The 20,119-nt window shown below is 42.3% G+C and overlaps 1 protein-coding gene across 1 annotated transcript; it reads right to left on the bottom strand.

The window, feature by feature from the left end:
* Positions 1–1,636: 1,636 nt before the first annotated feature.
* On the bottom strand, positions 1,637–18,914 carry b4galnt1a (beta-1,4-N-acetyl-galactosaminyl transferase 1a). Its single transcript, XM_019895671.1, has 11 exons — positions 18,464–18,914; positions 11,138–11,352; positions 10,883–11,065; positions 9,765–9,871; positions 8,882–8,919; positions 8,582–8,762; positions 6,407–6,499; positions 6,128–6,315; positions 5,909–6,049; positions 2,363–2,600; positions 1,637–2,218 (listed from the first exon to the last, which is right to left on the bottom strand). The coding sequence occupies exons 1-11, from the start codon at positions 18,608–18,610 to the stop codon at positions 2,013–2,015; spliced, it is 1,737 nt and encodes a 578-aa protein (XP_019751230.1). The 5' UTR covers positions 18,611–18,914; the 3' UTR covers positions 1,637–2,012.
* Positions 18,915–20,119: the final 1,205 nt, after the last annotated feature.

Here is a 20,119-nt window from a genome sequence, read left to right as displayed (position 1 = left end):
ATTGCTATGCAGTAGAACTCCTATCGTGCAAACTTCAGCTTTGGAAGAGGCATCCACAGCATTAAACCCGCAAGTACAGTATTATTATTATTTTTTTTAGTTATTGGTGACTTAGTGCTGTGTAAGAAAGCATTTCTTACACATTTTCTACTCAATAGGATACAAAGGACTAAAGTGACAACGTGATGAAACAATTTTTAAAGTGTACACTAATCCATGTTATGCATTAAATCTAACAAAACATGTTATTTGAATCCTTTTCAACAGTGTCTTCTTCATAAATCATTGCATATTATGAACAAAGAGGCTGACGTGTTTCACCAACAAAGCTGTTTTTGTAATTTTCACTCATTTTGGTTTGGTTTTATGGAAGGTAGGCACATTAAATGACATTTCAATGTTCATTTCTTTTAATATTTTTATGATGGGTTAGAATGTAAAATGTGACTTAAATTTCACCTGTGTAGTTACTTGATTTTTGTGACGTCGCCACATTGACACTTTTAAATTACAGCTGAACTCAATCGAAGCTAATGTTGAAAAACAGATTGCGTTTGACTTTAGAAGCTCCACTCCACCCAAAAATAAAAGACGTACACTTGATTTTCAAGTTGCACATCTAGCACAATACATCTTCATTTATCTAGCGCTTTCATAACACCCGCAGCTGTAAAAAAAGCACTTTACAGAACAGTTAACATAAAATTATACGGTAATATAACACACCACACAAAACACGGGCAGTCATGCAATCATAATATTCCAGCTTTGTTGTTTGAAGCAGTTCTCGATGAAAGAGTAGAAAATCAAAGTGTCCTTTCACCAGTGGATCACAGATGTCATGCTCCAAATGTGCACACGCCTGCTACGAGCTAAGTTTGAAAGTAAACAAGAAGCTGTCCATTGACGAAATATTGAAGATTGGTTTACTTCTCCTGTCCCATGCAAATCCGCTTCAATTCCAATTCTGACTCTCAGGTGGAAATCCGCGCTTCACGCCGATGCTCCTGTCCCCTCATCCTCATCCATCCAGCCACACCAACGAAGATTGTTCTACAGCGCCAACAACGCCGCTGAACAAAATGGGGCTGTGAAAAATGCTGGCCATTGCAGGCGCAAAAAAAAAAAAACCCACAAGGCTGTCAAGCAACGACAGTCAAATAGCGCCGACATTCCTCCCCATGAAAATCAGCGCTGATCCACGCATGCTGCCGAATAGGCGCAACCATCAAGCATGTTAAACTAACACATATAAATTTGTTTATTTTGAGGAATGTGCAGGGAGATGAAATCGATTTATCACATTTTAATCATGTGCAACCAATGTACAAGTTCGAATAAAGCCAAAAGATGGCTCTACTGCACACACTGTAACCACACAGTTCAGGCGAGCAATTATTATTCTACAAGAAATAAAGTTGCCATTAGCACTGTGTGTGTGTGTGTGTGTGTGTGTGTGTGTGTGTGTGTGTGTGTGTGTGTGTGCGCGCGCGCGTGCGCGTGTAATACTGTATAGCTCATGCGCCACAAATATCAACCACAAGGTGGCACAATAGTCAGTGTTAAGACCACCCAGTGGAACTCTGGTCAGGAGCCAGAACCAAGCTGAAAAAAATGGTATGTTGAATTGACTCAGTTAATTTCGTCAAGTGGCTGCGTTCAGTAAAGTCATCTGGGTCCGATTTTTAAGTGGATTATACTGTACACCTACTAAAAACAATGTATCTGAATCCAAGTGATTCTGTGAATGCAACCACTTGATAAAATACAAGAAGAGTAAATTCAACACACCATTTTTTTCACTGCACACAAATGTCTTTAAACTTAAAGGATACATTTTCCCTACCATAGGTGATGTTCAAGAGGACAAACAGGACATTAACATTGTTGTAATACCAATGAGATACGTTTCCACTTAAAAAAAAAAACAACATGATTTGGCAGAGACAACAATAAATACATAAATACAAACATAATCACATTGCAATTGGTATGAAAAGGGAGGGCAGACGTCATGAATGTGAGGTCATGCATTTGAACCTGTTTGTGAAGTAAAAGGTTTCATCATGAAGGTCACTTTCTTGAGCGTATCGAAATTGTTTATAGGCCTTTTCAGATTTTGTTCCACTCCACGGCAGTTTAATCTTTGACGCATGGTTTATAACCACGTCATTGCAGGAGCCAATGTGAAGAGAGCCCAGCCCGTCAATGAAGAACTCTGTAGGGAGCAAAAGAACATTTTGTTGTAAGAAATGTTCTTTTCTCCCAGTTTTCAATCGTAAAACCATCCTTGTCATTACAGCGACAATACGGCAGACATTTTGCTGCAGCCCAACCATTCATAGGTGCAGGCGCTACTCACCCAGATGGCCGCGGCGAGCCAGGCGAGGGTTAAAGCCCACCTGCTGTACTTTGTCAGTTCTCCCCATGAAGAAGTTGATAACAGCATCGGTAACCACACAGTTGGGAAATTCCTTAATGACATGATGGTAGCCGCGCCGAATATGTATACAGTCGCCATCTTCTCCCCCTGTTTCCACTGAAATGGTGTGACGGAAGGTTGAAGTCCAACCTGTTGCCTCTCGAACCGCACCCCCAACCTGGAGCATTCACAACGGCAAACAATGTGAAGGAAACGACCGAAAGGTGCAAGCGTAGACTGAGAATAGAAATGATGAATTTGACCAAAGATGTCAGCAGGGAATGAGTAGCCCGTGTAAATAGCATAATAGCATCATTCCCAAAGAAATTTAACAAACAAGAATTCGGTTGCTTTGATTCAACCTTTACTACACGCTCAGATTCCCCACACCTCGGTGCACCTGTATTTGAGGATAACTGCGGCACAAAGTGTATGTCCAATAATGCACAGAGCCGAAAATTTATTGCGGACTCATGTTTCAGAAAATGGATGGATGGATAAATGAGAGGACACTGCACTGTGTCCTCCTGTCATAGTTATTATCTACAGACAAAATAGGTCCTGGTTTTATCCAAAAATATGTGTGCGTTTGCATGGTTGAAATGTCACTCCTAAGTGAATGATCAGTTTGGATGATATGATTTTTGAAGCATTAATATTAAATATACTGTATATGGAACACTGACTCCCACACGCAGAACCACTGTAATGTTCCTGACAGAAATGTATAAGTAGGAACATTCAGATAAATTGTTCAGGAAGCGAATTTCTACTGATTGGCAGCTCAGTAAATGTGATGCGGTCCAAGATGATGCAACTAACTTTAGTGCTGGTGCAATAAAACTAAAAAGTTAAGTGTAGAACACTAGCGGCATTTACTGGAGTGGCTAACACATCGGGCCATGATTTGATCCAAATCAAATCCACAGAGAGGCCACAATTGGAGTTGATCCCATAATTTCATTCATCACCATGTTGCTCATGAACAGCAACTGTTAGGAAGTCATAACAAAGGCGGCGAGTTTTCACAGCTCCACAGCATTCTTCGGCTTTGGAACATAAAAATGCCTTTGTGTCCGTTTTGGTTTGCGGTTGCTTCATGTTCAGAGAATGCAAGAAACAAGAATGAATGTCAATCATTTTGTCAAACAGGAACAATGAACAAGGGAAGTTCCAGTCTGGTTGTTGGAGCATATTGCGTGTTATCTCACCACAATTGTGCAGGACAAGGATGAGCAACTTAAATACTGGAAGGCGTCACCATTTTTCATCGGTGCTAACCAGATACCAGATGAACAAAAATGGCATTTTAAGTACGGACAAAATTTGTGCATGTTTGTTTTTTTACTGAACCGATGTACGTGAGAGTATCTTAATATAGTTCCGGCGAAATGCGTGAATCATAGAGCCAACCTTCAACTACAAACGGTTTGAACAACCCAAAAATAACCACACAGTGTATTGGGTGCAAACTCTTGCTTGCATAAAATTACCATTCAAGGATGGCACAAAACTGCCGAACAGCAAATGGTTGCAAGTATTTTGTGCATTTTTCACACACAATTTTAATATTAGTCAGATACTATGTTTGTACTGTCTGCCGTTCAAAATACCCAAATTATGAAGCCGACTCATGTTGTAGCATAGGGCAGTATAACGCAACTATTATACCATACAGTGAGTTGCAAGTGATGTCTGCTATTATGAATGGGGCTATGACAACTAAAAACGAGAGTGGAGGAAACACGTTTCTGACATCCAGGCAGGCTGCGAGCGAGTGTATCAGTGAGACATCCCGCGATCCACCTGGCCGGTTTGATGGCCATAAACATGGCATCCAGACAAATCAATCATTTTTACCGACATCTCGAAGACAGTTTTCATTAATATATCATGGACACAAAATATGGAATACAAATGTTCATTTCTAAACTGTTTCTTTGTCTTGATCTAGATAAAGAACTAAACTCAAGGAAGCTTTGAGGTCAAGAGATTTGGTGTTGTAGAAGTTTGACTGATTTTTGTTTTCAACACGTGTGCTAGTTATGTGATTTTACTTTATTTTTCTTTCTCTAAATGTTTCAAGAATTAATGAGGTAGAAGATATGCTTGTTGATTTTTTTACACTCCATTGTTAGGATTGGGAAATGTGATTTCCCAAGGTGGGGTTTTTGATCAGTCTGTAATGGGCTTCTACCTCACCTGCACATGTGATGCATTTTTCGCTTTTTATATTTGAAATTTTTGTTCAAGAATGTGTAAATAATCAAAAACAACAACAGCATTTATTTAAACAGAAGGGGTGTAACCCGGTCAACATCACAGACAGGCTTCCGCCTTTGCATGCTGCGGCTGATTATTCAAGATACGCTGCAGCACCGGCCTCGTCTGGCACAACGTTTGCAAAACGAGTGTCATCGGTGACGGACTGATGACCCTTCCATTACCAGAATGACTCAGATTTGTCAAAATCTGACCAAGAAAATCCTGGCCACTGAATAACACTCTTGCGGCCAGGCTTGATGGCTTTGACTTCAGGGCCCTCAGGAGGATTGAAGGTATCTCGTGGACCAAGCACATCACAAATCAAGCTTTAAGAGATAAAACCAAACAGCCGCCAGCCTCCCATCTTGCAGCAATGCGGCGAGTGCGATGGTATGGCCATGTCATCCGCCTGCCCCAGGAACACCCAACTAGCACCATCTTGGCCTTCAACCCCCAGCAAGCTGGCTGGAGGCGACCCAGCAATATTAATATTAGGCCCTGCGAGCTATTACAAGCTTGCTTTCATAAAACCACTGTAACCAAAAAAGACTAAAATGGTGAAAAAAAGTTTAACGCTATCTCCACAATTGAGCACAAAATAATTCTGAACTTTAGCAGGTTTGCAGCCATTTTCTGTAAACATGTATAAGATATTTAGAAACAAACCTCTGATTGGACTTGACGGGGTTTTTAACACATGATGCAGTGCAGGACCGCATGGTCACAAATTGTGACAAATGGGAGGAAAAGTGATGTGTTGCAAATACAAAACATCAAACTCACAACTTGTTGCACACAGACTTCAAGAAAGACGGGTCATTTTGGTATTGGCACACAGCTAGTACGGCTTCAGAGGCGGGACGGCACTTGTCTTGAGGGAAATACTCAAAACTCATCCTCACTTGTCTCTGTCTAGCAGGGCGCTGTGTTAAGAGCATGTTAAGTCTGTCATGTGCCAATTTATCGAAAAGTGTGTGGGGGACAACAGTGCTTATATATCCATGGATATTTTGCCCTGGTAACACTGACAGTCTCTTGTATCAGCATGCTGGAAAAATGAATTGGTTCATTTGGTCGTTCGCTGGGACTCCATTTGATTTTACTGTCATCTTGTTCTAACATCTGCTTGCAACAATGACCCCTCCCCAAAAAAACCCTCATCTGTGTTTGTATCATGCTGTCGTACATTTTCACATTCTCATTTTCCTGCATTCATCTTACCAGATCCAGACTGGTCCTCTCAAGAATGTCCACCATCTTCTCCAACCTGGTGTCTGCTTTGAAGATGAAGTCATCGTCCACCCAAAGCACATATTTGGTGGTCACCTGAGACACTGCCAAATTTCGCCCAGCAAACCAACCCTAATGATCAAACAAGGAGCGGTCATCGGCAGTGTTTACTCATCATGACATGCGATACTTAGTTGGATAAATACTGACTTTTTTGAATGGCATAATGAATTGCTCAATATGAGGTCCGGTTACTTGCTGAGGATGCTCATTATCATCTGCTATCACAATGGTGACGGTTGGATAATATTGCCGTATGCTGTCGATGAGATCTTTGAGTTTGTCATAACGTAGAAAGGTCTTGGTCACAATGGTAACAAGAGCGCTAATGTTGGTCTCTGTGGAGAAAACATTGATCACGTTTTTGAATGTGACAGAAAAAAAAAAAAATCAATCAATCAAACAATGCTGTAGAAAATACTCAAAAACCTTTTGGATAGCCTGAGTTGTAAAGTCGTGGGATGGCGGAATGTCCAATTTTTATGGTGAAGAATGCGCTGTGACCTTGAGTTGCAAACTGAACTGTGGAGAAAAATACCAGTGCAATAAAAGCAGCGGTCAGATTTCACGTTCCACACAATTGCCGTTCTTTGACTAACACCGAACTTCCTCACCACCACCATCTTTACTGTTTGCAAAGGGTGTACAATGCATGTGGGCACTTGGCACGCCCACATACACTAATGCATTTCAAGTTCGACCTATGACCACCAGCAAAGCAAAGCGACAGCCCAGTGTGGGAGTGCAGAAGCAAGTCCATTGACGGGTTTCGAACTCTGCATGTCGCTCAACCTTTCTTGAGCAAAGACACATATTTTAAAACAGAAAAACCTAGACTGAAATCATGGTGAATGTACCCACTCGGTGTAAAAATCTCTGCCTGATGTGTTCTATTATTTTTCATAGGTGGACCCGCAGTACCTTCTGCTACCCAGTGGAAGAGCGTTTCATGTTTCTGCTTGTCACATCTGTCCCTGGCATAAATACATTGGAAACTAAAAAAACTACACATCCAGATTCAGACGCCAGGTTTTTCTGATTGTAAAGGAAGGCGGCCAAGAAAAATGATTTCACAACTTTTTCCACCGTAATTGTGACCTTTAACCTGTTGAACGCAATTAAAAAAGAATACATCTGTTTGATTGGCAAAGAAAAAAAAAAACGATTGTGAGTGTACAAGTATGCACACCCTCCTGTGGTCGGAAGTAACCAATCACATTCAAAACAACCCATATTCAACGAGTCAGCACACAACTGCCACCATTTAAAGTGCTTTTGAGTAACACCAAATAAAGTTCAGCTATTCTGTTCCTGACTTTTGATTATTTTTGCTTTACAGCAGAAACTCGAGGTTTTCTCAAGTTAAAATGCAACAGCTCCAAAACAGCTGCTACAGGGTCATGTTTACCACTGTGTTGCATCACCTTTTCCTCTAACAACGTTCAATACATATTTGGGAACTGAGGACACAAATTTTTGAAGCTTTGTAGATGGAATTCCTTCCCATTCCTGCTTGATGTACAGCTTGAGCTGTTCAACAGTCCAGGGTCTCCGTTGTCATATTTTATGCTTCATAATGCGCCACACATGGGACACAGGTCTGGACTGCAGGCAGGCCAGTCTAGTACCTGCACTCTTTTACTGAACATGATTTGCCACTCATGGTTTGTGTTTATTCTGTTGTTATGTTTAACACAAAGTTCTAACTTCATTAGAATTGAGTTTATATATACATTGATTCATTTATTATTATAATAATACAGTGACTATTTAATAATAGGCCAAATAGCATTTGAGTTATTGTTTCAGGCGTTGATGTATATTCCAGCCTGGCATATATGAGCCATATATAATCCGCTTTCAAGTTCTTGCAAGTATCTGATGCAAAGTTGATTGCATCTGTCTGTCTGTAGTTTTGCGACCAAGGTTCAACCAAAGTCCTTTTATTGTCTTTCTTAAACGTTCCCATGAGAGCAGGGGTGCCAGTGGTTGTGTCATCATCAGTCCAAAGGCTGATCATTAACCATATAGTCCGCGAGGTGAACCACGCCTTTTCAAAGTTTTAGTGTCTCTTCTATGTCTATCTTCTCTGGGGCAGTGCAAACACTGAAGATGTAAATTAGAGTAAAATCAGCATCAGGATGAGACCAACAGGGTTTTGCTTATATTTGTTTAAAACAGGGGTGTCAAACTCAATTTTGTCGTGAGCCACGTCTTCCCTCGGAGGGCCGTTTATGACAGTGAATGCACAAAAATGTTTCATCGTTTCATTGTATTATTACTTGTGCAAAACAAATAATGGATTACTAGTTTTGAAATGAGCCAAGTTAACTATAGTTTATTCAATTATTGTTCAAGTGAGTGTAATGAGGCTAACAAAATTATTTCAAAATCTCAACATTATTTATTACACATGAAAATTTGACATTTCGGTACAGATTTTAGCAAGGGTCATGGAAGTTGACATGCATTATTTGCTTCCACGGAACACATTTTTATGTGCCGGGCCGGATCTGTGCCCCGGGCCTTGAGTTTGACACCCGTGGTTTAGAACGTCTGTATCACAGCAACAGGTGACATTGGTCCCATGTGAGTCAACTGCACCTGTGTCTGCGGTCCTGGGATGAAATACAGTGTTTGTATAGGTGATAAACTGCAACTGCCTGTTCAGGGCGGAGAGAAAAGCGCTTGAGAGGATCATGTGAGGCTTTCCTTCTCCTTTAATCGAGACCCTCTCCACTGTGGCAGCGACATCAAAAGTCCCCAGTGTGGCAGTCAAATATACCTGTGGGGGCATTTCAGGAAAGAGGGTTGGGGGGGGGGGCATTGAACATTTTTAAAGCTTTCTTATTCGATAAATCACCAACTTTTACTGTGCATAAAAGGATGCAGACTTCACCTTACCGTATGGTTTGATGTTGTTTCCTCAATAAGACCCAAACCTAGAGCAAAAACAAACAATTAAATAAATAACACTCTGAACCTGTAACTAAGAAGTGTTTGATGAGTACTCATCCAAGCATGACTTGAAATATAGGACAAGAGTGAGAATCACAAAGCCACACATGAAATGATATTTTGCCAACGATAAAATGAGAGGTGGGCGTATCAGTAAATTTTGCAGGTCCTCTTTCACCAGTGGCCAGGCCACCCCTCTGTCATCGCCAGTCCATCATTGATTGAAGATGACCAAATCTGTCATCATCAGTCCATCACTACTTAATCGTTATTTTAACCATGCTTCTGTCATTGCTCAATTCCAGTTAATCGCCGCTATTTTAGGCTCTTCAACCAGTCCGTTGTTGTCAGTCAGCCATCGTTATTTTAACCACGCTTTTAAATACTTTATTAAATAAATTACAATTTGTCGCCATTATTTTAGGACCGTCACATCCATCGCAGCAGACAGCCAATCAGCGTTAAGAACGTACTTATAACAGCACACACGCACGGGGTGAAATAAAAAGAATGTGGGACGATATAATTGCAGTCTGCGAGACTGAAAGGGATACAACACTTCTTGCTTCCATTACCAGCCGGGACAAAAAAATGACCATGCTTGGAGAACGGGGAGCGAGAAAGATGACATATCTGGTAGGTGCATTGACTTGTTGACAGCTGTTGAACTGTCAAGCGAGATAGCATTTTTTTTCCTGTCGGGGGAGCCCCTCCTCTTTTCCTCTCGTAACAACCCCGGCGTAATCACTGGCACACACAAACTCCCGACACCAACTGCCAGTATGCATTTAATCGGACATGCACCACAGTTCGGGAGTCTCGGCATTACCTGGTATGAGGATTGTGCCGAGGGGCCGCACTGCCACACCCTGTGAGGGAAACTGAAGAGGACTGTTAGCTTCATTTACAATCAGCACATCTGCAGGACTGGAGGACCTTCATACACACAGTAATGTGTGTTAGTCATTAAAAAAAAAAACACACGCGCACACACACACACACACACACCCACACACACACACACACACACCCACACACACACACACACACACCCACACACACACACACACACACCCACACACACACACACACACACCCACACACACACACACACACACCCACACACACACACACACACACGCACAAAAATACCCAACAGCCAACAGCAATTCTCACTGTGTGACTTGACAATACATTTAATACGTGTTCCAAAATACTGACAACTGGCCCTGAGTAAGCTCAAGGAAATCAGGAACCCTGTATTTTCAGCCAATCTCAAGTTTAAGATGATGCCTTTTTGGTATTGGTTTCATTTCGACAGAAAACGACTCCTGCACCATTTCCTGTTCACTCAAACAGGTTTTACTTGCCAGGCCACAAAATCAAACAAGCAGGGCCCATTTTATAAGAATTGGCAATAATCAAAACCTGTCGTTAAAAAAAATAAATTACGGTAATTAAAAAATCATTTGAGTCTACAGCGATTTGGCCCCATGTAGATGGATAATTTCAATTGAAAAAACATATTACTTTCCATGACAGGTTTTGCTGTGGAATTGTGGAAATATTCATTCAACTGTACATGAGCATTTCTGAGCCGTCCAGGGGCATGCGGTGTCCGGACCAACCGTGCTGCCCCTTTTGGAGGGTATGGGCATCCCCCCGCACCCCTGATATGACATTGAATATAAATTGAAATGGATTTGCAAACCATCGTATTCTGTCTGTATTTACCTTTACACACAGTCTCGACTTCACTGGAATTGTATATGGTTTGTACATCTCACTCAAGAAATGACATTTTATTCATTTATTTATTCTAATTTGTAGTTGGAAGTAAAAGGAACCATTCTCATGAATGTGCAATAAGAAGTTATCCAAAAGTTAAAGATCCATCATACCAACCCGTTTTCTAAAGACACCTGATACAGTGAACTAGGACTTTACCTCATTTGAACACCGCTGTATTCTCGAGCTCGGCTCTGCTTCACACCCTCGGGGTCAGGATGGGATTGTAAAAAATTCAGGCCCGGGTTATGAGCCTTTATGCGCGGGAAGAACAGATTGGAGAAAGGCAGCTGAAACGTCTCCTTATCAGCCACACAGAAACACGTATTTCTTGCCAATCGACTGTATTGGAAAACAAATGTGTGATGACCAGGATTGACCAATGCAGAACACAATTTACTTATTAAAACCCACCATGCTACATCGTCTTTTATGTGATAGGAAATGTCATTATAGTCATTCAAGCGGTCTTGAAGTTGCTCCATGATGGCAGTCTCCAATTCATTGATCCTTCCTGGCCGTAGGTCAACTCCGAAGCCGCTTCCTGGACTCCGGCTATTTAACAGCACGACCAGCAGGAAACCACTGATCACGAGCAGTCCAAGGCCCTTCTTATAGGACACACGCATCTGGAAGGAAGATCACAGCATACCGTATGTTGTCAAAGTACATATTGTTGTCAGACAGAATGCTCGTATCTCCAAAATCCCAACTTTTCATGGAATCAAAAAACAAAATGCCAGCTCGTTTGAGTCACCAAACAACGCGTGGCTTAAGATGGCATTCCACCTTCGACTGCGACCATATACCGCTGCACGCTTTGCACGCATGGTACTCAGTTTTTCCAACTGAGTACCATAGTCTCAGATTTGGATGTGCTGATTCTCATCCCAGGTGGCACGCTAGTCAACTGGTAAGCATGACCATCTCGCAGTTCAGAGGTCATGGGTTTCCTGTGTGGCGTTTGCCTGTTCTCCTGCCATGCACGTGGGTTTTCTCCAGTTACTCTGGTTTCCTCAAACATTCCAAAAACATGCCCGGTAGCTTAATTTAATGCTCTAAATTGGCCCTTGGTGTGACAGTGAGTGTGAATAGTTGTTTGTCTATGGGTGCCCTGTGATTGGCTGGCAACCAGTTCAAGGTGTACCCCGCCTAAAACGAATCAGAGGATGGATGGATGGATGCTTCTCATCTGCATCGCTTAACACTTGGCTGCAAACCGCTCCCGTGAGAGTTGAAAATTGTGGCTTGATGATGCCAACAGAACCACATCATCTGCAAACATACATGCAGGAACATAGTATTGTGGCCGCCAAAGTGGATCTCCCAACGCCTTGGCTTCACCTACAAATTCTGTCCGTAAAGGTTAGGAAAAAATGGGTCCAGTGAGAGTTCTACTCTCACTGGAAATGAATTTGAATTCGTGCTGGCAATGCGGACCAAACTCGACGCTGGTCGTACAGGGACCGAATAGCCCATATCAGGGGGTTCGGTACCCCTTATTCCCGAAGCTCTCCCCACAAGAGATGGTCGATAACCCTCTCCACGTGGACAAAGCACACATATGGTTGCCTGAGTTCCCATGCCCCCTCGAGGACCCTGCCCAAGATGTCGAGTTGGTCCTCTGTACCATTGCTGGGAGGAAAACCTAACTGCCTCTCCTAAATCTGAGATTCGACTTCTCAGAATGGCCTCCTCTCCGACACTCAACTCAAATGTATTTACAGATCACTTTAAAACAACAACGGCTGTATGCAAAGTGCTGTACATGGAACAAAAATAATTAATACAACAACAAACATCCATCCATCCATCCATTTTCTGATCCACTTTATCCTCACAAGGGTCGCGGGGGTGCCGGGGCCAATCCAGCCGTCTTCGGGCAGTAGGCGGGGGACACCCGAAACCGGTTGCCAGCCAATTGCAGGGCACATAGAGACAAACAACCATCCACACTCACACTCACACCGAGGGACAATTTGGAGTGTTCAATCAGCCTGCCATGCATGTTTTTGGAATGTGGGAGGAAACCGGAGTACCCAGAGAAAACCCACGCAGGCACGGGGAGAACATGCAAACTCCACACAGGAAGGCCGGCGCGAGAATCGAACCCGGTACCTGTGCACTGTGAGGTCGACGCACTAACCACTGGTCCACCGGGCCGCACAACAACAAATAATTAAACAATAAATTAAAAACAAATACAGTAGAAAGTCTCATGTTCAGCTCTGTCTTTGTTTTTGTTTTCAGCACCATCTGGAGTGGAGGGCGTTCCTCTTCAGCAGTGCACCTGTTTCTCATTCCCTGTCAAGCCTTGGCTTACTCAAGGACTGTCAAGTTTCCAAGTCTGTCGGATTTTTGACCTTGCTGTTAAGCTCAAGAAATATTTTCTAGACCTCACGTGCACGCTCATAGTCGTGTAGCGACGCCACTCGAGTGAAGCGCGACTCAGCAGTCGATAGTCCGCTGCTCTCCGCTGTGCGTGCATCAGCGCGGACGTGTACGCATGTACGTCTTTTGGCTGCAACCAATCAGTGCTGACGCAACGGACGTTACACATCAAAGAGCTTTAATCTATTTTATACTGGAGACAAATTCCTTGTGTGTTCTACATACTTGGCCAATAAAGATGATTCTGATTCTGACAACAGCTAAGCTAGCCTAGCCACGACAACAGCTAAGTTAGTGAGTTGAAACGACACGACGCTCGAGGTCGGACGGACACGCGCTTTCCATTAATCTGTATGTCTCTCTTCTTTTCTTTTCTTATTCTACAAAAAAATACATATATTTTTCTGCGAACAATAGCTGTCCTGTCCACGTCTTTTTTTTCGTCCCACCAGGGTTTAGCCAGTGTGATTATAAAGACACCAAAAATCTCTTCAGTCGCTCCTCTTCCGAGAGTTCCTTGTTTTGTAAGTATTTTGGTTTTCCAATTATTCATGTCTGATTTAAGTTTCGGGTGATTCGGGCATTTGCCATTTCGTTTTGTATTTTCGGGTATCAAATTTGCAAGCGCTGCATGTTCATATTTGGTTTTCCTGGCTCTTTGTCACCAGTGATTTCAGTTTTTACTTTGGCGGTAAATATTTTTGTTTGGTAGTTTAAGATGGGGGGTGGGGGTGGGTCAACACCAGTCAACCCCCCCATCCCACGAAAGCTAAGACAAGTAAATATGACGAGGCATCTGTAATGCTTGGTTTCACTGTGACGCCATTGGGAGATGGACGAGCAAAGACCGGTGTGTTAACTGTGTCTACAAATGCTGGCTGAGGACAACATGAACTGGAATAAATCAAAGGCGGCACTTAAAAGACATTACACTTCACTGATGCTGATAAGCCGCTGGAAAAGTTGTGCACTGCAAAACGTGCTCATCTAGCCCTTAATTTTGATTAAAAAAAAAAGAAAAAATCAGCACAAATTGTTTTATTCAATTGTGTTTTGTATACTACAGTGTTTTATATATTCTGCTCCTGAGTTAATGTTGCTGAGCTGAATTTGATTTATTATTATTTTCTTGACTTATTTAATTTTCATTTTCAGAATGGAGCAATGGTTCAAATGTTGCAATATGTTGTTCAAAAAGTTGGTCAAAAATGTTTCAACAAGGTTTAAACTGATTTTTTTTTAAATTTCATGCCAACTGATGCATTTGAAATCTCAGACTAATGTTAAAGTTATTCTTTCATGTAAGTTAAACTATTTTTCTTTCTTTTCTTTATTAAGGCTACAATGGAATGCAGAAGTGTACTAATAACAATTTTATAGACAAATGATAATTATTGTGGTGGCAGAGGTGGGGGGTGTGAATTGTTTTCTTCTTATTGGGTGGGTAGGGAAGGGGGGTAACAGAAAATAATTGAGAAGCACTGATTTAGAGTGTTCCATTAACCCACCATGCATGTTTTTGGAATATACCCTGTACAAGTGAATTGATTCAAGATTAAACATTTTCAAGAGGGCAAGTGCCAAAAAAAGAGATAATATGGTTGCACAAGTCAAAGCTTTCATAAGTGGTGATGTTGCTTTGTTCAGAATGAAACAGTCGCATGCAGGCTCGTCCTCTGAGTCACCCCAAGTCAGGCTCTGCTTTATGACATGCCGTATAAGCACGGAAATGAGTCATGCATGATGCAGCAAAACAAGATAACATCTTACTACAGCAAAAGGACATTGTATGCTTGGTGTTGGAGTCAAGGTTCACAAACACTTGTTGCGTATGCGTCGAAACATTTCTTAAGCAAACACATCTACTGTACATATTGTCTCACGTAATTAAAAAAAAAAAGTGTAGCTACTAAAATTGGAAATTGTGGACGTTGTATCCAGCGGGCCAAAGAGGAAAATAATTGTCTAGATCAGGGGTGGCCAACCAGTCATAGACTAAGAGCCAATTTTGTTACCGTGTTGCTGCAAAGAGCCACATCATACACATGGGAATCCCTTCCGCGCGCGCGCGCACACACACACACACACACACACACACACACACACACACACACACACACACACACACGCATGCGGGTGCCCAACCATGCACTCACGCACATATGCACTCACTCCATGATGAGCAACAGCCCGAACATGAACGAAAGCTAAAAACACAAACACACCAATCTTTTTTTCCCACCCATTTCCTCCTCCCACCCCTTGCGGTCCGCTGGCTCTCGGTCGATTGCGATCGACGCATTGGGCCCCCCTGCCTTAAAATCAGAAGTAATTCGCTGACTAGCTTAGCGCCGTTATTTGCGCATGAGCGGTGATTCGATCATCTGATTGGTTGTCTTCTATGTCAATCAAGTAACGGGATTGATGATAGGCTGATGTAGTACGTCTGTGTCTTTAGCATCTTTGTTTGAATGGCAGCGCCACTGCCAAGGTGTTTTCGACGCTCGTCGTGTGAAAGCCCGGGGCCGCATTGAATAAGCCTAAGAGCCGCATACGGCTCGCGAGCCGCGGGTTGGCCACCCCTGGTCTAGATTGTTATGGATGCAAAGTTCAAAAGCCAGCCTGGGGCATCTTTCACATCTGTGAAGGCACCATGAATGCTGAAGGATGTTTTGGAGAAACATATGCTGCCAACCGAGTAACGTGTTTTTGATAGATGCCCCTGCTTATTTCAGCAAAACAATGACAAACCACATTCTGCACCTGTTACACCAGCGTGGCTTTGTAGTAAGAAGAGTATGGGTACTAAACTGGCCTGCCTGCAGTCCAGAGCTGTCTTCCATTGAAAACGCAGACCTCGGACTGTTGAGCTGAAGCTGGATATCAAGCCAGAATGGGAAACAATTACAACAACAACGCTTCAACAATGAGTGTCCTCAGTTCCATCAGTTTATTCAATTAAATTTAGGTTGAACATGACTTGCACATCATTGCATTCTGATGTTACGTATGTTTAACACAACGTTCCAACTTTATAGGAATAGGGCGTGTGTGTGTGTGTGTGTGTGTGTGTGTGTGTGTGTGTGTGTGTGACAAATAGTCCCAAAAGTTCAGGCAACCACTGTGGTTATTAAAAAAATTATATATGAACAAGAACACAAGCAATATGTTTATGCAAAACATGGATGTGTCTCCAATTGTGAATGAAGAGACTATTGATGAATTTCTGGATAAATTCAGTTGGAAAATGTCCTGTTCCTGTTGCTCCGATTAAAACGAAGCCTATTTCATGTCGATCTAAAAGATCTCAGAGGTGCACTTGAGCGGAATGAAAGCCGAGCCTGAGTGGAGAAAAACTGAACTCCAACTTAAGTAGAGAAAAACTAAACTCCCAAGTTCATTTTGCCCTGTACAGACAATTTCGTTTTATATTAACAAAAAGTTAGTAAAAACAAGTCAACACTTTTCTAAAATCATTAGTCAGAACCTAAACAACACACATACTCTATTTGCTGTGGTCTGCCCTGCTAGCAACCAGTTCAGGGTGTACCCCGCCGACTGACCGAAGTCAGCGGGGATGGGCTCCAACACGCCCGCGACCCTCGTGAAGAGAAAGTGGCTCGGATCAGGCATGGATGGATATTTTAAAACAAATAGCGCCAGAACTCCACTCAACGGATCAATGCAATTCATTTGCCTGCTACTTCGCAAAAAAAAGTACAATGCAACAAGTCAAACATCATCACAAACCAGCAAAATTACAAAATGATGCAAGACTTTACCATGACAGAATGTACCCAAAAACTAGAACTGCTTTGGTTTTTCAGATGACATCATCAACTAGTTGTCTTGACTCAATTCCTTTTGGTGAAATCGGTTCAAACTGAGTTCCAGCAACTAATCAACTGCTCACTTCACTCAGGCAAGTTTCCTCAAGAGTCAACTCAACTCAACTGTATTTATCGAGCACTTTAAAACAACCACCGCTGTATACAAAAGTGCTGTACATAGAGCAAATATCATATACTGTATACAACAATAAATAATAAGACAGTAGAAGGCACAAAAACAGTCAAAGTAAAATCAAGTCTGAGTCATACCGAGTCAAAAGCCAAATAATACAAATTAGTTTTGAGACGAGTTTTAAAGATGGGCAGCGAGGAGGCTTGCCGAATGTTCAGTGGGAGGTCATTCCAAAGAGAGGGACCAGCAACGGAAAAGCCTTGGTCGCCTCTGAGCCTCCACTTAGTTCTTGGTACCTCTAATAATGAATGTTTGGTCTGCAGACCTGAGGCACCAGGCAAGTGTGTAGGGGCGGAAGAGCTCAAGAGAGGTTAAGTGGGGCAAGGCCATTTAAAGATTTGGAAACAAATAATAGGCTTTTAAAAAGAACTCTTAAATGTATCGGGAGCCATTGAAGGGATGCCAGAATACAAGTTATGTGTTCCCTCTTACGAGTACCAGTCAAGAGGCAAGCAGCAGCATTCTGGACCAACTGGAGACACTAATGGAGGATTGGCAAGTAAAGTGCATTACAGAAATCCAGCCGGGATGTGACAAAGGCATGAATTAGTGTTTCAAAGTGCTCAAAGAGCTCTAACTCGGGTTCTGACCACAACAAACAGATCAGAAAATATTATTCCAGTCCTAAATTCTTTATGCTAGATCTGAGTGAGCTGTAGAACAGATTTGAAAATTCTGCTACTCGTCTAGAAATCACCATTTTGGATCCTGAATACATTAAAGAAATGCTGATTGCATATAAACCCGAGAAGGCTTAGAGATCTGGAGACACAGGTCAATTTGTGGAGCCCAGAACTCAAAGTAAACATGGTGAAGCTGCAGCTGCAGACAAACGCAGTAAGCTGCCAACAAAAGTGAGGTCAGCCCCGGGTGTCAATGCTTTTCAATGCAGGTTAAAAACTTTGGTTTTTGATTAAAGTCCTCTCAACAGTTTCAAATCATGTTTGGATCGTTTTGCTATTTTAGAAACCTACTTTTATTTCTTGACTTTTAAATGTTTTTAAAGCTTTCTCTATACGCGTTTAAATTGTGTCAATGTACATTGTGGTCATATTTTTGTGAGCTACTTTAGTTTTCTCTGCTTTACTTTTGAATGTTAACTGTTATGTTTGTGAATACTTCAAATCGTCTTTGCTTGTGTGAAGCACACTGCGGTGCATTGTGTATGAAATGTGCTAGATAAATAAAGACGCGTTTGCCTGTCTCTTATCAAAGTGTGTTAAGTTGAGATGTATAAATTTCAAACAACAACAACATGTGGTCTGGCTATCCTTAGACGAGTCTTTAGCGTTTGCGTTGTCTGCAAGCAGCGTGTGGAAATCTTACCGTAGGGCAGTAGATGGAACACCTCGTCCGGTCTTGTGATCCGACTTGAGGGTGCAAAGGCGTGCGCATGGAGAACTTTCCCCGAAGTGCTCGTGGTATCTTGAGGGCGTGGCTCGTCGCCCGCCACGGCCTGAAGTTTATCAACATCCGTGCTCAAGGCACTGCGGAAGTTCTCCATACAACAGGAGCGCAACACTGACCACGGGGAGCGTTTCAAAGAAGGATGTTCCGGAGGGGGCTATTTATTTGAACGACGCTGGTGCGCGCTCATGTGCCTCAAACATGCGCTCCCAAGACGAGAAAGTCACTTTTGTTGGCAGGAGCGGGGGCGTTTCTCGACATCCAGCGCCATCAAAATGAAAAAAAAAGTGCCAATAGCTCAAGCCATATCGATGGCAACACTCGTAAACACATCTTTCCATATCATCCAACAAAGGCAGAGAGAATCGGAAAAGAGCGTCATTGACTACTGACATAGGACACGTGTGAAGTGTGGTGATTTACCCAATTTGCATTTCAATGCATGAATAGAAGTGGTGAGAAATCAGATATAGTTAACATGATCATTGGGGCCAGGCTAACATTGATCGACGTTTCAGTTGCTCGGCTTAATGGCGAAGATGTGCCCTTTTGAGGCTGAAATTGCGCGCTCTTGTTGAAACAGGATCTTGTGGCAGGCCTTACAGCAGAAGTCAAGTCACATATTTGCTTTGCAATATGTTCGATGTACACCAACTTGTCTACTAAACACGGTATTCTAATTCATATTGCATTTGTGGAATATAAATTAGGCAGAAGAGCCCAAGAGACTGCCTTTTTGTCCTGTACTGCCACCTGTTGTCAACTGACGCAACGGCATTTGAAATGTCATGGTCAAGTAATTTCAGTTCAGGAAAATGTTGCTTTTTTTCTTAATACTTTATCCTGCTTGTATTATGTGTGCTGAGCAAGGTTCTGGATATGCGTGCTTTTTTTTTTCATAAAACCCTGACTGTGAATGCTATGATAAACAATGGCGTCCCAGTTGTACCGTAGCGGGAGTGATAAACATTCACACGCATGTGAGGGACTACACTTTAGGATTAAACCCAATTAAATGGTTATTTTTCAAGTACTAATAATCATCGCCATGTTTAAAGCTGGTGCAGTGTTTAGTTTGTAGGTGTCTGCTCTGTTTTCAGTGTGTCAACCCTGTGATTTACAAGTGATGTATTCCTGTTTTGACATTTTCTGACTCGATGCACACATCTAAGCCTACTTAAAATTCAAAGCAATTAGTCGGCTGTAACAACAATTACTTCAGAATAAATGTTGCTAATCTTGTTGACTGCATCTGTAACTTGAGACCGAGGAAGGAAGCTGTTAAAAAAAAAAAAAAGCACCTTGGCGTCATTTTCCGGAAAACCCAAATAACCTTGGCCTCAGCAGATGTCACCGTGCAGCTCCCAGCACAGGAAGAGGAAAGAGTGAAACTACTGCCTAGTAACTTGTATTTGGTGGTGACTCAGGCTGCGCCATTTGAATCCGCTTGTGAAATTTCCCTCCCAGCCTAACATACCGTTTTGAAAAATAACATGCTAGGTTGTGTTCTGGTAGAGTAATGACGTGAATAGTGTAAACATTCAAGTAATACGGGTAACTGATCTAATACCCCGC

This window comes from Hippocampus comes, unplaced genomic scaffold (genome assembly GCF_001891065.2).
Source record: "Hippocampus comes isolate QL1 unplaced genomic scaffold, H_comes_QL1_v1.1 scaffold113, whole genome shotgun sequence".
NCBI classification, from domain to species: domain Eukaryota; kingdom Metazoa; phylum Chordata; class Actinopteri; order Syngnathiformes; family Syngnathidae; genus Hippocampus; species Hippocampus comes.
Note: the sequence above shows the minus strand (reverse complement) of the source record. Positions and strands in the feature narration are given on the sequence as shown.

What these genes read in the sequence shown, in the direction of transcription:
- b4galnt1a (XM_019895671.1), bottom strand. Translation starts at nt 18,610, where the DNA reads ATGTTGATAAACTTCAGGCCGTGGCGGGCGACGAGCCACGCCCTCAAG. An exon ending in AAACAACATCAAACCATACG is followed by an intron (nt 8,763 to 8,881) that starts GTAAGGTGAAGT and finishes ATGCCCCCACAG; the next exon opens with GTATATTTGACTGCCACACT. An exon ending in AGAGGACCAGTCTGGATCTG is followed by an intron (nt 2,601 to 5,908) that starts GTAAGATGAATG and finishes TGAATGCTCCAG; the next exon opens with GTTGGGGGTGCGGTTCGAGA.